This window comes from Notolepis coatsorum, assembly GCF_963971535.1.
Source record: "Notolepis coatsorum genome assembly, chromosome: 19".
In the NCBI taxonomy this organism is placed as follows: Eukaryota; Metazoa; Chordata; class Actinopteri; order Aulopiformes; family Paralepididae; genus Notolepis; species Notolepis coatsorum.
In genome coordinates this window covers 40948329-40973373 of record NC_140183.1, presented here as the reverse complement: position 1 = coordinate 40973373, position 25045 = coordinate 40948329, and the positions used below count along the sequence as shown (strand labels likewise).

General features: G+C 42.9%; 1 protein-coding gene across 1 annotated transcript in view; it reads left to right on the top strand.

Moving 5' to 3' along the window:
• The window catches only part of paqr6 (progestin and adipoQ receptor family member VI), an 86829-nt gene extending 61991 nt beyond the window's left edge, over positions 1 to 24838 (top strand). Inside the window, exons 7-8 of the mRNA XM_084337009.1 lie at positions 3227 to 3371; positions 20186 to 24838. Of these exons, the coding sequence (XP_084193135.1) occupies positions 3227 to 3371; positions 20186 to 20451 (411 nt within the window). The 3' untranslated portion in view covers positions 20452 to 24838. The remainder of the gene's footprint in view (positions 1 to 3226; positions 3372 to 20185) is intronic.
• The last annotated feature ends 207 nt before the right edge of the window (positions 24839 to 25045 follow it).

Sequence of the window (25045 nt, the reverse complement as noted above, 5' to 3'; positions counted from 1 at the left end):
AGAGAGAGAGAGAGAGAGAGAGAGAGAGAGAGAGATTTCTCCGGGCTGGTAACGTTAACCAACCTCGTGTCGAGTGTAGTATTGTATGACCTCGACATAACGTTTAAACGTAATTTTACTCCGTTTCCATGCGGTAGCCGGCTAGCTAGCATAAGCTAACAGAGGAACGACTAGCAGTAGCTATCTAACGTTAGCTAATAGCTGTAACGTACAACGAATCAGCTGTTGATATGATGCGCCATCAGTAGACAACGTATCTTGTATTAAACTAGAGTTAGTGGTTTAATGCTTCAGTCACAAACCTCTTTCATTTCTTTGTGGAGATCCGCGTGCCGGTCCTTCAGGTGTTTTGCCATATTTGAGGTGTTGGCACCTTTCGTTGCACTGCCCTGTAACACCGCTTGCAAATGGGCATTGTGACATCTTTAACTTTCCCTTCTGTGTTTACTTCAAAACCGAAGTACTTCCAAACAGCACTTCTGCTGTTTTCTTTATCTTTAAGTTGTGGAGGCGCTGCATCTGCCATCTTAGTTCACTCAGCTAAAATGTTTACTGAAGAGTGAAGACGCCGACGGCTCGCTCTGTGAGGGGGAGGGCTGGAGGGGGAAGCGTGCTCTGAACAGCTGGAGGGGCAAGCGTGCTCTGAACAGCGTGTCAACAAACTTCCGGTAGAACACTGCCAGCGGGTACCGATACTACAGAAAGTATCGGTATTTCGGGAAATGAGTATCGTAACTGTTTTAAATATTCAGTATCGATATTTATCGATACTTCGATATTTTTGACAACACTAATCCCAATACATGTGCATGAATGTACCCTCATCCCCATTTGTACATAAGGAACATAGGGAGTCTTGTTTAAGTCCCATTCTGTTCAATTTTATAGGAGTCAGGTATGTCCTATGAATATAATTAAGATACATTTATTGATGGTCCGGGTTACGTGACGCAATTCGAACGTTTGCCCAGACTTCTTGCCAATCAAAATCTATTTCCAAGTCTGGTATATCCCTCCTCCAGACTGAGTCTAGGGGGAGGATTCCATACGAAGACGTTAGTAAGTGATGATAGAAATCAGATACGAATCCTCTCGATGTCTCTCTTTCATAGAAGAATTTATGATCGGCCATGATTACAACAGGTATAATCACCTCCGAAATCTTTATGGTATCGCGCTCTTCCAGACAGGGTTGCCCTCTTAGTCCCGGACTATTCGCTTTATCATTAGAGCCTTTAGCACAATATATAAGACAATCCCAATCCATAGAACCAATCGCAATTAAGGGCACACAACATCTATTAGTTTATATGCGGACAACGTAATATTGTTCATGCAAAACCCTAACACCTCAATGCCTCATCTTCTCAAGTTGATTGATGACTTTGGCAATCTATCGGGATTTAGGATAAATTGGCCAAAGTCGGCTTTCCTTCCACTTAATGCCCCTGCAAAGAATATACTCCTTCCAGAAGAAATGCCAATGGTTAAACACTTCAGATGTTTAGGAATTGAGGTATTCCCTACTATAAGCCAAACGGTGAAGTACAATTACACGAAAATCCAAGATAAGATCAAATATGACTTTGACAGGTGGTCCAAACTTAAAAACTCAGTACAGGCACGAGTATCAATAGTTAAGATGGATGTTTTACCTAGAATCAACTTCATTAGCTCAATGTTACAGTTACCCCTTCCTGATGGTTACTGGAAAAAATTACACTCCACCGCATATACATTTATTTGGAATAACAAACCTCCACGAATAAAAAGATCCACCGCACAGAGAAACAAAGCCGACGGAGGTTTGGCATTTCCAGACTTTTACCACTATTTTAAAGCGTACTCTTTAAGACCACTGACAACCTGGTTTGACTTACAAGCATCTGTATCCTGGAGAACCGTAGAAGAAAATATAGTAGCACCACATAGACTGCAGGACATAGTATACACCATATTATCAATTAAGCAATGCGAATTGAAATTTGGCCCCCTTATTACACATGTGATCCGGATATGGCGTGAAACACAAAAAAAATATTCTAACCAACATAAATGGCATAGCCATACTCTCCTATTCAATAACAATGCACTCCTTATTGGAAAACAACCTATAAGATACCCCAAATGGGAAAAGCAGGGCATACACACATTGGGAGATGTTTTCAACAAACAGGGTTTTTGTAGCTATCAAGATATACATTAAAAATGTACCTCACCAGTTCCACATATTATTTTTACGCACAGTTATTGGATTGTTTGAAGGCTCATGGAGTCCCATTTAAGGATACCAATTGAGCACCACAGATATCACAAATTCTTCTATGAACGATAAAAACATATTTATACTTTAGACCGTATTTTAGTATGAATATGTGAATGAAAAAGTAGAACCTTGCTACATCCTAAACGATAGATACTTGACGTTGAATGGGCCATAGTAATGTCAATTTAGCAATACAATTTAAAAAGTTATAGCCCTGCAAAGAAGGGGAACATCTCCATAGACAAATAGAGCTGGCAGAGGATGGTATAAGGATGGATATACGCGTGGCAGAGAAAGGGTTAATCAGACATCTTAGACAAGGCCACAGTGCCATATATTAATATATATTAATAAGGTGTTTCAGCCAAATGACCATTCCAGACTGTAGAGTTGAATGGGAATGGTGGGAATGGCCATTCTATCAATTCAGGTTCCAAGAGGGACCCACTCAACTCAACCACAAGGGGGTGCTGCTGGGCACCAGGAATTAAATAAATGAGGGGATTTGGGGGATATTTTTATTTTTGTATTTATGGGGAAAGTACATCAAAGCCCTTTTATAGTAAAATAAACAAATTGGCAGACCACTGGTTCCCAGTGTGGGGTCCGAGGACCCCCAGAGGTCCTTGTGCGGATTTCAGGGGGTCACCAGCAAATCAAGGAATTATTTATTTTTACTATTATTTCATTCTCCAGAAGTCAACCCAATGATGTAAGAATGACTATTTGGTTCATAGGTTTCAGTCTCCTACAGTATAGACAGTTATGGAATTATGGACTAAATCATCAGACTGTATTTATCAAGCATGTAAGAGTACTGTAGTAAGCAAGTAGTAGTGCTGATCTAAGACCAGTCATAATGAGGTGTATATGGTCATGTGACCAGAGCAGCCTTATCCTAGGTCAGTATCTCTTTCTGCCGTTGCACACTACTAATACTGTACCTTCTCTGCTCTGTAGCTGTTGCTGTGCTGTGGGGGAAGCTGCAGCCACAGTGAGGCCTTGTCCAGCCACTGTTACCACCTCCTCTTTGCCTTCCTCACCTGCTTCCTGTTTGCCTCCCACCTCCCGGAGAGGCTGGCCCCAGGGCGCTTTGATTACTTTGGTATGTCCAAAAATGCACTTATACTGGCTTGGGCTTTTCTTTTTGTCTGGCTTTGTGATAGATAGATAGATAGATAGATAGATAGATAGATAGATAGATAGATAGATAGATAGATAGATAGATAGAAGTAGAATGTCTTCTACTACCTGTACCCCCCCTCCCCATGCTGCTATGATGCCTGAATTTCCCCCAAGGGGATCAATAAAGGAATATCTTATTTTATCTTACTTTATTGATCCCGAGGGAAATTCAGCACCAATTAAGTTAGTCAAAAATGAAAATAGAAATATACATTCTAAAATATGTAGATATGACAGTCCGACAATACAGTAATATACAGTAAAAATGTACAGTAAAATGTAAATGTCCAGGAAGGTATACCTATAGTAAAATGTGAATGTACAGGGATTTACTCAGTGAGGCAGTGAGGCACAGTGAAGCATTGTCCAATCTGATGGCTGTTGGTATGAAGGACTTGTTGTCCATGATGGCATGGAGCTTCGCAAGGCTCCTCCTCTCTGACACCACCGCCAGAGAGTCCACCCCCACCACGTTACTGGCTTTCCTGAACAGCTTGTCCAGCCTGTTCTTAATAATAATAATAATACATTTTATTTATATAGCGCTTCTCAAGGACCCGAAGTCGCTGACAGTAGGTATAGGAACATAGTAAAAACAAAGAAACAAAAAAGGAACATAAGACAACGGGGGAAACAGGGGAAAGCAGCATGAGATCACACAAAAACATAGAGCGACAGGAACAGACATCAATCAGGTCGGAGGGGGGGGGGGGGGGGGGGGTTGAAGGCTAGGGAGAACAGGTGGGTTTTGAGGCAGGATTTGAAGGTGGAGAGTGTGGGGGAGTCTCTGATGGACTGAGGGAGGGAGTTCCAGAGTCGGGCTGCAGTGCGAGAGTGTGGTCTGATGCTAGAAGTTTAACTAGTGTGGTCTGATGCTAGAAGTTTAACTAGTGTGGTCTGATGCTAGAAGTTTAACTAGTGTGGTCTGATGCTAGAAGTTTAACTAGTGTGGTCTGATGCTAGAAGTTTAACTAGTGTGGTCTGATGCTAGAAGTTTAACTAGTGTGGTCTGATGCTAGAAGTTTAACTAGTGTGGTCTGATGCTAGAAGTTTAACTAGTGTGGTCTGATGCTAGAAGTTTAACTAGTGTGGTCTGATGCTAGAAGTTTAATTAGTGTGGTCTGATGCTAGAAGTTTAACTAGTGTGGTCTGATGCTAGAAGTTTAATTAGTGTGGTCTGATGCTAGAAGTTTAACTAGTGTGGTCTGATGCTAGAAGTTTAACTACTGTAGTGTGGTCTGATGCTAGAAGCTTGGCTAATGTGATCTGATGCTAGAAGTTTGGCTAATGTGATCTGATGCTAGAAGTTTAGCTAATGTGGTCTCATGCGAGAAGCTTGGCTAATGTGATCTGATGCTAGAAGTTTGGCTAATGTGATCTGATGCTAGAAGTTTAGCTAATGTGATCTGATGCTAGAAGTTTAGCTAATGTGGCCTGATGCTAGACGTTTGGCTAATGTGGCCTGATACTAGAATTTCACTTGCATGCTAGTGGCTAGGTAGATATCTTGGCTTGCTTTAAGTTCCTAGGGACCCGCATCACTAAGGACCTCAAATGGACCGCCAAAACCACTGCACTGGTAAAAAAAAAAAAGGCCCAACAGCGGCCTGCATCACCTCTAACTTCTCACCCAACAGCCCAGGCTGTATCATACAGTATGGTATCGAAGCACTTGTATAGGTGAGTGTAGGCTGCAGGTAGATGACAGCATCTTCTACCCCGAGTCGGAGCTGGTAGGTGAACTGGAGTGGGTCGAGGTGGGGTTTGATCGCCGGGCGGAGTTGCTCGAGGACCAACCTCTCCATGGTCTTCATAATGTGAGAGGTTAGAGCCACCAAAAACCAACCTGTCTACTGAGCTGCTTAACACTTTCAGTGCCCAGCAGGGGGCGCACATTTAGTGCTTGAATGCCCACCATCCACTTCAATGTTAGCGGTAATATCGCCTAATCTATGTTTTAAATTATGTGTCTAATCTGCCCGTCGCTTATCAATGACTCATTTTCCAGTCAACATTGTCGAAGCGGATTGTTTTTTTATCGGTTAATTTCCGTTTTATAGCATTTTGAAAAGCCCTCGTTTTCAAGAAGAAAAAAAAAGATTCCGTGCTAAACGCCCTGTACTGGAATATTATAGAACGTTGTAATTTTTCGGCCTATTTATGAATCGTTTTCAAATAAACGCTGGATTATCGATAGTATATGTGTACGTATGCACGCTGGTGCCGCAAGCTGAAAATCTATTCTCTTAGTTCCTGATCGCTCGCACAGTCAAACAGCCATATCACACATAGGGGAAAAGCTTATATCTCCGTGAAAACAGGTCTGATTATCCTAAGACTGGTAAAATAGATTCCTTACCTGAGATCAGATGGTATCCAAAAAGATTATTCCAATTCCTGATCGCCATTCCAAAAATCTATCCTTTTATTGATCCAATGCAACATACTGTAAACACATATTCCACGCATTCCTGAGGCTCCACAATGACTGGGATCATCTCCGGTTACATGCGTGAGAAGTAAAATGTGGATTCCGGAGTTTTTTTTTCTCATCCATTTTCATTGAGTCCATTCCAAAAGGGTGCATTACCATCTGGGAGACGATAGGGGGCGCTTTTTTCACATCTGAGCGCCTGATGGGGATGGTTTCCCAACGGTAGACTCGGTTGATGAAATATGAATTCAGATCGCTAATAAAAAAAAATCACGCTAATTGTTGTGATGGGCATTCAGGGGGCGGACTGCTAACGCGTGTTATGTCGTCCGTGGCATCCAAAGTGTTAAAGGAAAACTCCTACATTTTGGGAAATTAGCTTATTTGGCATCTACCCTGGAGTTAGACAAGAAGATACATACCCCTTTTCTTCTCTGTGTGCATGCAGTAGGAGTAGGAAGACACGCACCGTTAGCCTAGCTTAGCGTCAGTCACTGGAAGTAGGTTCCTCCATTAGCCTAGTTCCAAACGTTTTCCTACTCCTACTGCATGCACAGAGAAGAAAAATGTATGCATCTTCTTGTCTAACTCCAGGGTTCCCAAAATGTTGGAGTGTTAAGATACATACCTTTTTCTTCTGTGTGCATGCAGTAGGAGTAGGAAGACGTGCACCGTTAGCCTAGCTTACCGTCAGTCACTGGAAGTAGGTTCCCCCATTAGCATAGTTCCCAACGTCTTCCTACTGCATGCACAGAGAAGAAAAAGGCATGTATCTTCTTGTCTAACTCCAGGGTAGATGGCAAATAAGCTAATTTCCCAAAATGTTGGAGTTTTCCTTTAAAGCCCAACCTCCAGGTTAAACCCTACTGATCAATTATGGGTAGTTTACATCATTGGTATATAATTTCATTATTTATTTTTTTCCATTTGACACCGGAAATGCCACTCTGAAAGAGTTAAAAAGGTCCACGCACGAATAACATGCACGCGCGAATCAAAAAAGCTTATCAAACGCCGACGTCACTACAGGTGCATATTAATGAGCCGAATCTAAAAGCTAGCACGGCCGTGACGTCACTTCAGGAAATGCCTTGCCCGTCCGGGTCATAGTACTAGTTCAATGGTGGCCCACTCGGTGCATCACAGTTAGCCTATAGCTCCGCCGTCCCTGCTGCCTACAGTCGGGACCACTACACTGACGTTAGCCTATGGTTCTCTCCTCTTTGTGTGCCCCCGTCCTCGCGGGTGTCCTGCGGAGGAGCTTGTGGACGCGACAACAGCGGCGGCCGTTGTTAGCTCATAGCTATCGTGTACCGGCACTAGCCTTTACGGGCTCGAGCACCCTACAGGCTGCCACCATTGTCGCCGTTGTCGCGTCCATGGGCCCCCCGGCAGGGTACCCGTGGGGACGGGGTGTACAGAGAGGAGAGAACCATTTTGGGTCGGCCGTTCATGCCGGCCAGCGAGCCGGATGTCAGGATATTTTGTTAGCACAATAGCTACCAAGCTAAGCTATGTTAGCTACTAACGTTATAAACACAATATGTGTACAACGAAACAATGATTTACATTATTACAAATATGGTAACGTGGTTGTGGCTTTAGAGATGGGTGGCTATAATCACGGAGCAATAGTGTTAGGTGAAACAGATACATTTTCATTCGGCTAGTAGTAGCAAGCATATATCAGTGCCTGCCACTAGCTGTGTGTGACTCTCAGCGCCCCCTGGTGAGCCCCCTGGTGCCCTGCACCTGTTGTGACGATCATTTAGATTACACACGCACGTTATGAACCATTGATTAAAATATGCACGTGCGTGGTGATTGTGTTGGGCAGACAAAATGTTTGATAAAAACGCTAAAACTGGGTCAATTTCAATACTTTTTTTCCCCATTCTTCATGAAAGTCACTGTTGGCCTAGTCCACATTGTTTATTGAACAAAAATACAACGTGAAGGTTGACCTTTAAAGGGGAACTATCTTATAAATGGCCTTTTTCAGTGTTTAGCATTGTTTCCTAGCTATGTGGACTTATATTAATATGATCTATGTCTCTAATTCTCATATTGGCGCATTCTTCCAATTCTCCTCTCACAATATTCACCCTCACTGAACTGAGTCATCTGAAAATATGCTGATCTGTGATGTCAGAGAGACTCAGCTGCATAATAATGTGGCTGTGTAGCATCAGGCCCATGCACCCCATGCCACATCAGCTCAAAGCGGCTTAAGATCTTGAGGTAGAAAAATGCTGTTTTTGAGTACTTGATTAGAAATACAAAACAATGAATTAAAAAAAAATTAAAATTACAGAGGTGTTCCATAAACTCACAGGAATTGTGTAAAAGTGCCCAAATAGTGAAAGAAATAGTAAAATAGTTCCCCTTTAAGGCTTCTACCACTCTATTGAGAGCATTTTAACATACTCCATAACAGCATGGTACGCAAACTGCACAGAAACTGAAAGAAAATCCCTCCAGAGAGTCATAAACATCTCCCAAAAAATCACCGGTCTCCGCAGAGCTAGTACTGCAGCATCCTGAAGGATGAAACCCACCCCTCTCACCACCTCTTCTCCCTATTACCATCTGGGAGGCGATACAGGATCGTCAAAGCCTGCAGCCTCTTCCCAGGAGCCATCACGGAACTGAACAATCTATCATCCCCCCCCCCCCCCCTATTACCACCACATCTACCTCACTATAATTTATTTTATACATGTATGTGCAGATGTTGGGACATATAATATATATATTATAATATATAATGCAATAATGTCATTCTCTAAGGTGCAATATTTCCTGCTGATGTGCAATATTTTTCTCTCTACTGTATGGTGTTTTGCAATGCTTAAAAAAACGTTTATAGTGTTCTTGTGAATAAGTGTAGCAGAGGGTGTGGGTCAGTGGCGGCTGCTGACCACATTTTTTGGTGAAGCAACATTTTTATTTTTAAAACATCCACCACTGTCTGTGTGGTCTGTCTGGTGACTGTCTGGTGACTTCAAAAATTGCTAAAGACAGGACATAGCTGTCAACATAGGGATTTGAAAATAAGGGAGATTTCCCAGCGAAATTTCCCGGTGCCCCGTCCCACCTTGTTCAAATACCCCTTACATTTAGGCAAGGGTACACAGTGAATCCTAAATCTCCACTAGGCAACCACTTTTTTTTTTTAAATATATATATAATATCAAACAGAAGACTGAGTCTGTGCTAACCGAATACTGTAGCCATGTTCACTGTATTTTGGGGGAAAACAATATATTTGACCTGTATTGATATGTATTGGCCTGATAGGCTATTACCATACGGCTTACTTTGCAGCCCAGACATTTCCCCCCCAAACACATTTACAGTAAACATGATACAGAGAAGCTATCGCAACACATTGATGTGGCATAATTGCGAAACGTGTTTAGTCCCTTGTTTGAGCCGAATCTGTGTTTAACATGATTTGTTGAGCTCCCTCTGGTGTTGTGGTCATGGTATTCACTGACCTTTGGGAAGTATTTTGACATGTACATGGGTACCTTAGTCGTATAGTGTATCTTGTAGACCAGGCCCATTGCAAGTTGCTGTACTCTGTCGTCTACTCTAAGCCATCCTAGGTTGTCAAAGTGGGCAGGGGTGAGGTGGGTTCTAGGAGTAAGGTCAAGTAGTAGTCTGACCAGTTTGTTTTGTGATGTTTGTAATCTTGTTTTTAGCGCCTTTGGGGTGCTTTGGTACCATGAGGTGCAAGCATAGTCGTAGTACCCTTGAATAGGGCTGGGCGATATAACGATAACGATAAATATCGCGATATATTTTAATAATCGATATCGAATATCGAAATTATTTTTTTTTTTTTTTTTTTTTTTTTTACCTGCAACAGGGCAGTTTTAAAACCAGAGACAGTGGACAGACTTGTCTTTCTTGCCTGCAACTTAAAGTAATGGCTTTGCTTGTCCAAATGACAATACTGACCAAATTCAGATTTCTTTTTCTCTTGTCCATTTATTTTGTTTGCTTTCTAATTTAAAATACATTTTGAAACCGTCTGTACACAGTAGGCTATGTGTGCTAGCAGAACTAGACTCCAGTCACGAGTCACAGTGCACATGTGCGGTGGTTTGTCCACCAAAAAAGCGCCAAAAGATCGAAAATAAACTAGCAGAGCCAGAACTGTTCAACTCCTCTGGAGCCACAGCCAGCAGAGAAGTCGGTTTACTTTAGCTTTTAAACCAGCTGCAGCCTGAGAACTGGAGTGTGAGGGGATGTAACACTAAAGATGGCGGCAATGACAAAGAATTGCTGCAAAATAAATAAACATACATATGTTGTTAAAAAAAAAAAAAAAAAAAAAAATGTATACTTCGATAATTATCGATATCGAGAAATAAAATAAAATGATCATATCGTTATCGCAATATGATTTTTTTCCATATCGCCCAGCCCTACCCTTGAATGAGTGCTCCTGCCAGAGTCTTCAGGGTATTCTTGTTTACCAGAGAGGAGATCCGGTATAGGAATCTAGTTCGTTGGTTGACTTTTTTTATTACATTGGATGCCATTTTGTCACAGGAAAGATTTGCCTCTAGGATGGAACCCAGGTATGTAATTTCATCTTTCCTTGTGACAATATTGTCACCCACTGTAACTGAGAGGCCGTCGGTCTTGCTGAGTTTGTTATTTGATCGGAAGAGAATGGACTTGGTTTTACCCAGGTGTAATGATAGTTTGTTATTAGCGAGCCAGGTGCAGATTCTGCCGAGTTCTGAGCTGAGGGTTTTTTTCAACCTGTAACTTGTTCTTGTCAGAGACCGGCAGGGCTGAGTCGTCCACGAACAAGAACAAGTTGCAGTCACAAGCTGACGACATGTCATTTGCATAAATTAGGAACAGTAGCGGTAACGTATCACAAATAAAATTGCCCCGAGAATTGAGCCCTGGGGAACCCCGCAGGGGAGAGGTGCTGTGGAGGATACAGCGTCGCCCAGGCTAACACAAAAGCTTCTCTCAGACAAGTATGATCTAAAAAACTCTAGGGCTGAGCCTTTAATGCCAACCCAGTGCTCCAAACGGTGGGGCAGAATATTGTGATCCACTGTGTCGAAGGCAGCAGTGAGATCCAAAAGTACGAGGATAAGGGAGTCACCAGAGTCAGTGGCCAGAAGGATATCATTAAAAACTCTTAAGAGTGCAGTCTCGGTACTGTGAACTGCTCTAAAACCAGATTGGAAAACCTCCAGAATGCCATGTGTGTCAAGGAAAGACATTAATTGGACAAGTACATTTTTTTTCCAAAATGTTGGATAAAAACGGGAGCTTGGAGATAGGCCTGAAATTAGAGAGGACATAGGCATCCAGGTTAGGCTTTTTAATCAGCGGTTGCACCACAGCATGTTTAAAAAGTACAGGTACATCACCTGCAAGGCTGTTGTTCATGATCATTAGGACATTTGGTCCTATAACCCTGCTGACCTCTTTGACAAGGTGAGGGGGAAGGACATCTAAGGGGGAGCCTGAGGGCTTCATATGGGCAATAATTTCCTCTAGCTGAGCAAGGGACACAGGCTCAAACTGGCTAAAGGTGGCAGGGCAGGTGACAGTAGTAGAATGGTCACGCATGTATGGGTGAACGTGCTAGCTCTAATGTTGGCAACTTTGTCAATAAAAAAACTGAATAAAAAGCTCACATGTTTCAGTGGAAGCTTCAAGACAGACAAGCTGGGGGACATCAATAATATAATTAAATGTTTTAAAAAGAACACAAGGCTTGTGACAAATGATTTGAAGAAAAATGCTTAGTTTTTTCAACTTTAACAGGTTCAGCGCCAGAGGTCGCTGTGGGCGTATGGTCGTGTGTGCCAGCGCTTTGTTCAATGGGGATAAATGCTGGTGTTTGCAGTGCTGAAACTATATTAAATATTATAGCTATGGATCTAATAACATAGTCGATTGTCATTGAGTTTCTTCTGGTCAAGATGCAAAAAACAGATAATTTTTTCATTCCATACATTTCCGTTTTATACCGTGGTGAATATGAGTATAGTTTTAGAGTGATTCTGTGTAATCCCAGGAAACGCCGGCAAACAGCGTTTTACTGCATTTCATTATAAATCGTGCCATTTCTCGCCTGGATCAATAATCAATCTGAAATCAACGCTAGATTATCGGTATTATGTTTCATCATGGATGCATGAAAGGGGGGGGGGAAGCCGCCCCTCCGTGCTTTGATCGCAACCAACGGGACATGGCACACACACACCAAACACGCTGCGATCGCAGGAAAGAATTATCGGATCAATGCAAGATTGATAACATATAGTCCTTACCTTGTCTATGATGTACTGCAAAAAGGCGCTCGCCACTAATGCAGGAGATGCTGGGTTCGAGCCCAGCTCTCGGCATTGCTACCAGCTTGGCTGGTCGTACATACGGACGTTGTGGACAGCGACTCCTACAGGTCGGTTGGTGCGCCTGCTCAGCAGAATCAGGAAGCAACGGGGGCGGCGTGTCCCTCCCATGCAGACCCTCGCCGCTGAGAGATGGCGCTGTGCAGGTGAAAAGATGCGACGGCTGCCTCCTCGTGTACCGGAGGGGACACGTGATGCAAGGCTTCGTCCACATTGCAGCCGGCCTGTGGGAGGCATGGCCTAACAGCGTTCGAGACAGGGGAGGGTAGAATTGGACAATATGAAATTGGGATGGGAGAAAAATTGAAAATGGGAGAAAAAAGTAGATCAAAAAAAGAAATAACGATTAAAACCCGTCTTTTCTCGGGTTTGGCGCTCAAGCAATGGCGAGTTAACTCGAAATATGTCGGGTCTGGCGTCCATTGTGTTAACAGTTTGCTGATATCTACACCAGCTATCCTTCAGAATGTCAAAAGACACCTGCAGCTTGTCCTTTTTCCACTGTCGTTCAGCCCTCCTGCACTCTAGTCTGGCTTAACGTGTTTGATTGATTGATTGATTGATTGAAACGTTTATTAACAGATTGCAGAATGGGTACAGTACAGTACAGCTCAATACATACAATTGTTAAGAGGATGCAGACCTGAGAGACTTTCGTCATGTTTCCATCAGGGTCCCCCATTTTCAATTCATCATATGACACACATGACATACAGATAGACAGTACTGCTACATCTATACATTTATGACATACCAGATTTTCAAATACAGTACTGTTTGAGATACTAAAAAAATCCAGAAGAAGAGTATATACATTTGACATAGAAACTGTGAATTGGGGGAGGTTGGGTAGGTGGGGTGGGGCTGTACATTGGAGGTGGGGGGGGGGGGGGGTTGGGTAGGGGGGACACACACTGTACATTGGAATACTGACATACATTTGACATGGAAACTGTACATTGGAGGAGGTTGGGTAGGTGTTGGGTTGGGTGGGGCTGTACATTGGAATACTGACAAAGCCATGCTTGGTCTTTATTGTACAACTGGGTTAGGACATTTGTAGGGGCCAGTTTTGAATTGCAGTCTCCCGTAGGTGTTCTTTGAGAGTGTTTTTGAAGGTGGGTAGTGATTTACATTCCTTTACAGCTTTGGGTAGGGCGTTCCACATTGTTGTGGCATAATTGCGAAACGTGTTTAGTCCCTTGTTTGTGCCGAATCTGGGTTTTACATGATTTGTGGAGCTCCCTCTGGTGTTGTGATCGTGGTATTCACTGACCTTTGGGAAGTATTTTGACATGTACATGGGTACCTTGGTCGTGTAGTGTATCTTGTAGACCAGGCCCATTGCAAGTTGCTGTACTCTGTTGTCTACTCTAAGCCATCCTAGGTTGGCAAAGTGTGCAGGGGTGAGGTGGGTTCTAGGAGTCAGGTCAAGCAGTAGTCTGACTAGTTTGTTTTGAGATGTTTGTAATTTGGTTTTTAGTGCCTTTGAGGTGCTTTGGTACCATGAGGTGCAAGCATAGTCGTAGTACCCTTGAATGAGTGCTCCTGCCAGAGTCTTCAGGGTATTCTTGTTTACCAGGGAGGAGATCCGGTACAAGAATCGAGTTCGTTGATTGACTTGTTTTATTACATTGGATGCCATTTTGTCACAGGAAAGATTAGCCTCTAGGATGGAACCCAGGTAGGTAATTTCATCTTTCCTTGTGACAATATTGTCACCCACTGTAACTGAGAAGCCGTCTGTTTTGCTGAGTTTGTTATTTGAACCGAAGAGAATGGACTCTGTTTTGCCCATGTGTAATGATAGTTTGTTGTCGGCGAGCCATATGCAGATTTTGCCTAGTTCCGAGCTGAGGGTTTTTTCAACCTGTAATTTGTTCTTGTCAGAGACCAGCAGGGCTGAGTCGTCCGCAAACAGGAACAAGTTGCAGTCACAAGCTGACGACATGTCATTTGCATAAATTAGGAACAGTAGTGGTCCTAGTATGCTTCCTTGTGGAACACCACAGTTCACTGTGAGGGGGGGGGATAGGGTACCGTTTACCTCCACCATCTGTTCTCTCCCCTCCAGGTAGGATTGTATCCAGCTCACTGATAAACTATCAAAACCAATTGCTTTTAGCTTGTCAATCAGAATGGTGTGATTGACAGTGTCGAAGGCCTTTTGTAGGTCTAGCATGACCATGCCGCAGTATTTGCCCGCGTCCACCTCTTGCTTGATGTGGTCGTTCAAATAGAGAAGGCATGTGTCAGTGGAGTGGGATGTTCTGAAGCCAGATTGGAATTCGTAGATTAGATTTTTATCCGTAAGGTACTTTTCGACCTGTTCGTATACTATTTTTTCCATGACTTTCGAGATGGATGTAAGGATAGAAACAGGGCGGTAGTTGCCTGGGTCTAATTTGCTGCCCTTTTTGTGCAGGGGTGTTACTCTCGCTATTTTGAAGTCCTTGGGGACGTGTCCCTGTTTTATGGAGAGGTTTATTATGTGTGTGATGACTGGGGTGATGGCGGCTGCTGAGTCTCTGAGGAATTTGGAGGGGATGTTGTCATGTTGTTCGGTTGGAGGGCGCTCAGTTTATTGAGTACCTCATCTGTAGTTACCATTTCCAGTTTGAAATCGTCTTTGTGGACGCCTAGGTTCTTGTAGTATGCTACTATGTGTTCTACCCCATACTGCCCTGAGTGGGAGGGTAGTTTGTTTACCAGTGTTGTGGCTATGTTTGTGAAGAAAGTGTTTAAGTAATTGGCTACATCCAGTTTGTCTGTGATGAGCGTGTTGTCCGTCTTTATGTTTATGTTTGAGAACCTGGTTTTAAGTTTTTTACTGCAGCCTAGTTGATTATTGAGTAATTTCCAAAGTTCACGTGGTTTATTTTTGTTTTCCTCAGTTTTGTCATTGATGAAATTTTTTTTTGCAGTTTTTATCATGGAGTTTACGTCATTTCTTAGTCTGTTTCTTTCTAGTTTGAGTTCAGTCACGTGGGCTTGGAGTTCACTGCTTGTGCTTTTGGTAAGCTTTGACTGACTTTTATGAAATTCAGAGCATTTTTTGTCTCTGGCTTTCATAGCGGTCAGTATTTCAGTGTGCATCCACGGCTCAGCGCGATTTTTTACCCTGGTGGTTCTTAGGGGGGCCATGTTGTTTAGTATTGTTGAGAATTTGGTTTTGAAGCCAAGCCAGGTTTCTTCAACCAGTGTACCATTGAGTTCATCTGACCAGTCCAGGCTCTTCAGTTCAAGGTTAAAGGCCTCGCTAGAGTACGTTTTGAGGTCTCTAGATGTGACCATTTTGTGACAGCCAGCCTTTTGCTTTGGCTTTTTGCGGGAACAGAATATCATATAATGATCACTTAACCCGCATGCTATCACCCCTTTATTGGAGATCATGGACTTGTCGGAGGTCAGGATGAGGTCAATGGTAGTCTGGGTTGATTCACACACCCTTGTGGGTTGGGTGATTAGCTGGCTGAAACCGTGCAGATCAGAAAATCTACTGAAGGCCTTGAAGACGGGTGCTGCTTTACGTAGCATATCCGTGTTCCAGTCCCCAATAAGGATTTTTTCTACGCCCTCCACCCCAGTTAAGCACCCATCAAGTGTGTCATAAAAGCCACTCTGTTCTGGTGGTAACAACGTGTGCTGTTGTTCAACCAGGGCTCAGGTTTAGGTTTGGAGCGCCTTGTTTTTAGAGGAGCGACGGTATCAAGGATTTCCAAACAGGTGGAGTCAAACCTGGTTAATTCCTCCGTGTTAACACACACAGGGCTAGCTGAGCTAGTTACAGTAGCGCTAGTAAAAGCAGACGAGAAAAGTACAGCAGTGGAAGGGTTAAACTTCCGGCATCGGCGGGCCGGTGCAGATGGTTTGTCAATAAAGCATGGGAGAGCTACATCAAACTTTGAAAGGGATCATGTGCCTTGGCTAGTGTGTCCTCCTGAGCTTGGTCAATATCCACCTGGGCTAGGGTGACCAGGTCAAAATGGTTCAGTCGCAGGACAGCAGCACTGCTTTTGCGGGACAATGCGGGACACGTAGGGGGGGGGGGGGGGGGGCAAAAAAAAAGTATTTAAATTTGTTTTATTGCTAATTAAAATTAAATAAATGTATTTATTATTTAAATGCCTATATATCATATTCGACGCAGACGGTAGGCTATATATAGCTCATTTTGTTATTAATCTTATTAAACTCGCCTCCGGTTTTGGGGATATTAGCCTCCGGATTCTATTGCCCCCTTCCCTCTGGACAGTGTCCCGGCGATACTCCCCGTGTATTCTGTTATTATAACAAACCGACCCTCTGATTGATTCAGTTCTCAATAATAGTCGGGCCAGACTTGCTGAAGAGGCGCTCCTCTGAACAACTATATGTGACGTCCCCCTCTCCTCCATGGGTGAAGCTCCTGTCAGTGGCAGATCCTGCATTCTACCTTTTGGGGATCATCTGAAACGGTGTTCTGCGAAATTCTACTACCTGCTGGCACGCATGGCGCACGCATGCGCATGACCCACAATCGATATCCTGCCACCTTGCTGACGAACGTCTTGTTGAGTCTTGTTGTTGATATATCTTAAACTATATCTTAAACATATGTTTTTCATTGCACCTTTTGAACTGTATATGCATGTCAATATTTGCATGTAATTGGCTTTGCAGCCGAATGTATTTGTAGATGATAAAATGTCGGTACACCTGTTGGAATTCGGAGTGAACTATAGGGTGACGTCACCCAGCTGTCCAAACATATAGGCGATTCGCGCTACGGCAGAAGTTCTCAGCAGAGTAGTAGAATTTCGCAGAACACCGGCTCGGACAGGTGACAGGCAGCGCGACTCGAGTGAGCTGCTCAGCAGCCTCGGCTGGAGATGCATCCTGCTGCAGGACCACAGCACCGACACTCTCAGGACTGTGACACTTTGCGGACCCACACTCTCCAGACCCTCGCTCCCATTGGCTGATTTGGGTCACGTGACCGTCCCACTCCAATTCAACCATTGGGTGGGACGGTCATGTGACCCAAATCAGCCAATGGGAGCGAGGGTCTGGAGAGTGTCGGTGCTGTGGTCCTGCAGATGGATACTATTGCTCGGCTGCGCAATGCATTGGTTTGTGACGTCGCCTGATTTTTTTATTTTAAATATAAGAGGGTATTGGAACGAGGCATTAAATTAACAACATTTAAAAAAAAAATAATAATAATCTTTGAAAAATAAAAAAAATTGCTTTTTTTTTATCTTTGAATTGCAGGACATTGTTTTGTTGTTGCGGGACGCGGGTCAAACGGCCCAATATCAGGACTGTCCCGCGAGTCGCGGGACAGGTGGTCACCCTAACCTGGGCTGGTGTATCCTCTTGCACATTATAGGCAGGAGGTGGGGTGCCAAAATACTTCAATAATGACCCTAGGAGAGATAAGAAAATTATATAATTATAGTAAAAAGCATTGCATTCGTCATAGCTTAAAATGACAAGAACAGCTACAGTAGCTAAGTTAATAATATGCTCAAGTCACCAACAGTGTTTATGAGCTTTTGAAAAGTTTACAAATATTACAACGTGCATATTTTTCACAAAATGAAACAAGACACTAGACGATTGCATGTTAGTGTGAAAAACTAGCTAGCTAGGTTATTAACTAACAAAATAACATGAGACCTAGCTAGATTACTAACGTTAGCTGGAGAGTTTTAAAGTATCTCACCCATTAATTAAGGCTTGTGGTTGTCCATCGAAGTCCGATGATGACGTCCACTTCTAACGATGAGTCCTTTGATCGCTGTATAGTCCTATCCTGGATTCACAAGTCCTATTGCAGGACATGTTGCAGACGACATACAACTACTCTGCTCTTTTAAACCCGACAATTTGGAGAAACTCAGCCTTCTCCAGGAGTGCCTGCTCAGCATTGAGAGTTGGATGGGGGAGTAACTTCCTCCAGTTAAATGCAAAAAAAACAGAGGTGCTGATCGTAGCAGCTGAAAAGACTGCAGCTAGAGTGGCCACTCACTTGGGGTCCCTTAAAGACAACATACGTCCCCACCTGAGAAACCTGGGTGTTGTCTTCGACCAGGCCATGAACCTATACAAACATGTCAAAACACTCACACGCACCTGCTTTTTTCACCTCAGAAACATTGCAAAACTACGCACCATCATATCGCACTCTGAATTAGAACTGTCCGTGCATGCTTTTATTTCCTCTAGGCTTGACTACTGCAACTCACTTTTCACCTGTCTCACCAAATCATCCACAGATAAACTACAAATGGTCCAAAATGCTGCAGCCAGGCTACTCACAAGGTCAAAAAAATTATGTCACATCACTCCCATTCTGGTATCCCTGCACTGGCTCCCGGTACACAATAGAATTCACTTCAAAGTCCTCACTTTTACTTTCAGAGCACTCCATGGTCAGGCCCCTATCTACATCACTGAACTCATCCATCCCTACACCAACACCCGCTCACTCAGATCTGCCGATCAGCACCTCCTCGTGGTCCCCAGGTCCAGGCTAAAAACAAGGTGATCGAGCCTTCGAGGTGACTGCACCAAGGCTCTGGAACGCTCTCCACCTGGACCTGCGAACTGCCCCCTCTGAAAACTCTTTAAAAAAAAAAAACTAAAAACACATTTGTTTAGACAGGCCTTTGGTCATACATAGGCACTATTTTCTTGTCCTCACTGTTCCTATAGTTTTGTTTTTTAATTAGTGACTGATGATTTTATCTAAATTATTTTATTCTACTTTTTTTATCTGGTATCACTGTCTTTTAACTGCTGTCTGTTGTTGTCATTTATTTCTGATTTAGTTTTTGTTCTGTTTTTATATACTAAGCTGTTATGTTAGGAACTGGTGTTCTCTGAATGGCTGGAAGGGGTGTCAATCATGTTCAGGTCGAGAACGTGCATGATTCAAACAAATGAGTGAAGCTGTGCTTCACTAGTCGTTCATTAAAATGCGTCATAACCATAACTGTCCAATCAACGACGTATAAGGTACTATTTCGACTCTCATTCATTACATTGACTTAGTGAGGCAGAACACTGTGTCTGCGTCACCTGAAAGGGGCGCTGTTCTGCATGATACCCACGATGCATCATCTACCCAGTGACACTTTTTGGTATGATTCACAGAGGAAATAGTAATTCTAATGAAATGTTGGCATCTAAAAAATATGTTTTATGTATTATGTGTTTTTTGGTGAAGCACTGCTTCACCTGTTGTCTTATAGAAGCATCCCCTGATGTGGGTACATGAATGTGTGGTGTGATAGTGAGTAAGGGTACACTAATGTATGTATGGTAGTGTGTGTATGGGTACATGGAATGTGTATAGTTATAGTTAGGTATCGTTTTGCTGGCTACACAAACTAATTTTGTTGTACTGTATTGACAATAAAGCTTTCTACTTCTACTTGCATTAAAAGCATTTCAACAGGTGCTCGGTCATTCTCGGACCGCAAGGCATTCTGGGTGTGTGCTCCACACCAGGGCTTCTATTGTCTTCTGTGATCTGATGCCTGAAGTTTAGCTAGTAAATGCTAAATGGCTGCATTTATATAGCGCTTTTATCCAAAGCACTTTACAATTTGTTCCTCACATTTTACCCATTCACTCACACATTCAAACGCAGACGGCCATGCAAGGTGCCAACCTGCTCATTGAGAGCAGTTAGGGGTTAAGTGTCTTGCTCAAGGACACTTCGACACATTGCGAACCGAGAACCTCCAGATTACCAGATGACTGCTCTACCTCCCGAGCCACTGTCTCCCCCTAGTGTTGTTTGATGCTAGCAATGAGCCATGCGTTGAATTATACCAGTGTTATCCTTTAAACGGGACATTGGCTGGTATCTAGAATATGAACGAAGTTCTGGTTTCTTCTCCCTCCATACAGGCCACAGCCATCAGCTCTTCCACATCTGCGCCGTGGTGGGCACCCACTTCCAGATGGAGGCAGTGCTGGCAGACATGACATCTCGCAGGGCGTGGCTCATGGCCCAGGGGGCGCTGCCGTCCTTCCTGGGAACCGTCGGGGCGCTGGCCCTCGGCCTCGTGCTCAACCTGGGCATCATCGGCATATTCAGCGCCCCCCTGCTCTGGAACCCCCACCAAAGTGCCGGCCAGCCACAGACACCGCCGTGCGAACGCAAGGAGCAGTGAGGGGACTTTCCCCCCCATGACCAGCTACAAAATGGCCACCTTGCTTTTTTCCAGAGGGAAGGGTTGGCTATACCGTTTGCCTAGTCTTTTGAGGTAACAGTTTGTGTTAGGGCGTGTTTAACTCCATTGTTTTTTTGTCATTCATTCAAGGATATTTTTGATACTTTGTTTTTGATACTAAAGCGTTATTTCTAACAGCGTTGCCCACTTTGTTTTAAGAGTTTATTCTTGTGTCCACTGTCAACATGGAAGCTGATGACCTGGTTCTACTGTTGAAGCCTTTTGGGTTATTTTACAGAAAGTCGACAGCTCATATTTTGAAGAGGTGTACAGTACGAATATACCCACCACATGCAAACTTCTCTGTCTTGAATTGTATTGTATTACTTGTGCTTGAAAGGCTCTGCGTTGAATGAAGCAGGCTGTGGAACACTACAAATAAGTGCCTTATTCTAGATCTACATTTCATAAGCAAAGTTTACATTAATAGATTGCTCCGCATAATATAAAACAATACTGGTTTGTGCAAATGTCAAACTGGAAGAATTTAATGTTGGAGTTGCAGGGATTTTTATAGTTGATAATAATAATTTCTTAAAAAGATATATAAAAATATAATTGTTCTAACTGAATAACTTGGTTAGTATTGTTTTCCAATAGGCTGTAATAATCAATGTAGGCCATCTCATTGAAATCTACATAATGTAATGCACATTCGATTGTCAGCCCTATATATAACTATTGATTCCACTCCACAATGACTTGAATGGATTTGCAGACCAATGTGGTTCTCCCCCGATCCGCCTGCCTTCTCACAAACCCTACCATCTACCTACCTTCAACAGAGAATATTGTAGCACTCCTGTGACAAACTGACACGTACCATTTTACATTGGTACGTTTCTATGGCAACTCTATGGTTCTGTTATACCCCCCGAAGGTCCCTTAACATTTTTTGTTCCCGTGATAAATGCACCTTTTCTCTCATTATTCATTTGAGAATTGCCGGTTGGGGAGTAGGCTGCTCCATTTTTGAACGTCGGTCATGTAGCGCTCATCATCCAAAACTGCTCTTAGACTCTGTGCTTCTAAATGTCAGATAAAAAAAACTCCTTTTAAGTATTTACCATTCTGGTGACATTTCCGTATGTCCTAGTGCTTGAATGGAAGAGAAATTGTGCATTTCAGAACAGAATGTCAGACTTTTGGTCGATAAAGTTCAATTATGGGGGCTCAATAGCAAAAAAGTCTTAGTTTGGTCATATATTTCAGTATTTCGGTGGTCATTACATGTTCATGAAGAACCAGTAAGCTACTGTTCACTTCTCCACTGGTCTTTATGTTTGTCAAAGAATATTGTTTACATTTATCATTGAAATTATACTATCATGTCAATTTATTTACAGTATTTTACAATATTTTTTGTATATATAATATAAATGTAGCAAACATTTAGTTTTGCATACTAATTTAATTGATATTAACCCTTGTGTGGTGTTCATGTCTATGGGATCTGTTTTCAATGTTTACTAAAAGAGAAATGATACAATGAATGATTTTTCCAACCTGAGACTCAATGGCTTTGGCTCATTTGATGTGAAGAACATATAAACACACACTGTAGTGTGCACCCCCCCTACACAATTATATTACATACATGGTGTTCAGGTCCCAGAAAGTGTGGAAATTGTAGGTAAAAACAAGAAACCTTGGTAGATCTGAAACAAAAAGGTTCACTGTGTACCTTCACTGTCTGCCTCCACCTTGTTTCATTTATATTTTTCCAGAATAGGACTTATATAACCGAATAGCACTTTTATTGATACATGTGATCTAGCAGAGGAAAATGGCAAATATTTACATATACAGTATGCTGTCTAGATTGCTTGTAATTGAGATAAAGTTAACATCTGTGAGTATTTTTACATAGATTGTTATGGCTTTATTGTTTTTAAATCCTAGTAACAAAAACATGATCACCACACAAGGGTTAATGATATGCCTCGGTATCAGTAGGATGAATAATAGTAAGGACCTTAATGATGCTTTGGTGCATTGCAGGTCAGGGGTGTTTACTTATTATGGGAAAACTATTGTTTTTAATGTTGTCGATAATATTTTTTAAATCGCAGCACTTAACTTTTCAATAGGCCTATTTCACATATTCTAAAGAGTACGGGTCAAATGTACAGATTTACGTATTTGAATGTTGAGATGGTGGTGGCGAAGTGGGCATCACAAGTTACTGAACACCATGTTCTTGTGGTCACGCTATAGGCACAGTAAACGGCAAAACTTGCATTGTATTTGAGAAACTGCACAGAAGGGGGGCGGCTGGGTGGCGCAGCGGACATTGCACTCGTCACCAACGCAAGAGACACCGGGTTCGAATCCGGCTGTCGGCCGGCCGTCATACTAACTCAATTGGTAGAGTTAGCGGGTGGGAAGTCGAAGGGTGGTAGTCTGGTCGTTGTGAACAGCGACTCCTGCAGGTCGGTTGGGGCGCCTGCACAGCAAAGTCAGGAAAATGGCGGGGGCAGTGTGAGCCTCCTACACGTTACTCCTCGCCAAATGAGAGTCCGCACTGGCAGGTGAAAAGATGCGACAGGCTGCCTCCACATGTATCGGAGGGGACATGTGATGCAAGGCTTCTATCCTCCCTACAACCGGCCAGTGGGGGGCATATGCGAGCAACGATCAGGACAGGGGAGGGAGAATTGGCACGAGAGGTAAATTGGGATGGGGAGAAAATCACAGAAAAAGAGGAGGAGAAAAAGTAAAGAGAAACCGCACGGAAGGCTTATCTGTATAAAAATGTGTTTTAAAAAGCACCTAAGGTACCGATTTACACTGAACGCCACCGATAATGCAAATAGTCTTCTACTGGTTTGCACACCCCACAAGACCCTCCCGCTAACACACCCCACAAGACCCTCCCGCTAACGCACCCCACAAGACCCTCCCGCTAACACACCCCTCAAGTCCCTCCCGCTAACACCCCACAAGACCCTCCCGCTAACGCACCCCACAAGACCCTCCCGCTAACACACCCCACAAGACCCTCCCGTTAACACACCCTAAAAGGCCTGGTTGTCACTAACACTCGCCAAGTTGTTTCAGTAGCTAATGGAGATCTGTGTGTGATACCGTTTGATGAGAGGGAACAGTATGTGATAATGTGGTCAGAGAAGGTCAGAAAAGTGACTGTGTTGCTGATCTGGCTTTCTAGTGTTAAAGGAACACGCCAACATTATGGGAAATGCGCTTACTGTCTTCTCCAGAGACAGACAAGAAGATAGATACCACTAACCTAATGATGCCATGTGAATGCACAGAGAGGAAACTGGTATCTATCTTCTTGTCTGACTCTGGAGAAGATGGTTAGCACATCTCCCATAATGTTGTCGTGATCCTTTTTAAAGAAGTGGGACGCAGAGCATAGTGCACATGCACTGTAGAGTCACAGAATACACACACATATAGCCTACACACATAGGTACACACACAGTTTTTGGATGTGTAAAAGGTGCTTCGAAGGTTAATGTGTAAATAGTATATAAGACTCTTTATATTTTGACCGTGTCCCGCTGAAGGAACAGAACCCGTAGCCCGCAGCTTGGCCTCTTCTGTTTTAGCGCCACAGCAGGGCCTCTATTGATTTACATTTTCTCCGCTGTCATCATCTTACCACACGACTCCATTTTGACCCTGTTGATTCTTGGAATTGGATCATTACTGGCCTCCAGTGTGGTATATCGACCCCATGCTAGTTTGGAATTAATTTATTGTAAGCTGTTATTATTTTAATTTAGGCCATTGTTCAGCTGTCCCAAATCTATCATTTGTTAGTAAAAAAATATATATATTTCTCTGTTTGAATGCAGTGTATGTTGCCTTCAGCCAGACTATTTTGTTTATACTTTGAAGACCATTTTGTACTGTATACAAACAGAATTACTCAATGGACAAGGAGTCTTGCTCGGTAATCGCCATTTTAATCACTGTTTTTATTCGTTGCTGATGTTTTTCTTATTTTTGTCAATACTGAAGGACACGTTTTTGAAAAAACTTAAAGTAAAATAGGATGCTATGCAAAGAGGTGTCTTGGGTGATGTTGTGAACCATATTTACACCAATGATCTTCCTGCGTCAATGATGAAGCGAAGGAGGAAAAGAGTGGTTCCAATTAATATTTGTGCCTATTTATATTTTATACTTCTCTTCTCTAATGCTCTGTCTTGTGAGAACTTAATGTAGTTCATGGGAAAAATTACAAGAAACTACCCCTAAAATGTAAATACTTAATTGTGTCTTAACTGTGTATAATTTGCTTCTTGTTACTCTGCTAAATTTGTGTAATAAAGTATGCCTTTTTAAAGAAATGTAATCATTGTCACTGGAATAATTTCAATAAAAATTACTTACCACACCATTCGATGGCATTTTGTGTGCGTACGTGCCTGTCATAAGCTTATTTTGAGAGAAAAGATTATTTATATTTTATCTTGACTAGGTAGTTTGGTTGGGTGGCTGTAGGAGAGAAGGGGGTGGGTTTCACACATAACACACTGCTCTCACACCTAGGAGCTGTTCA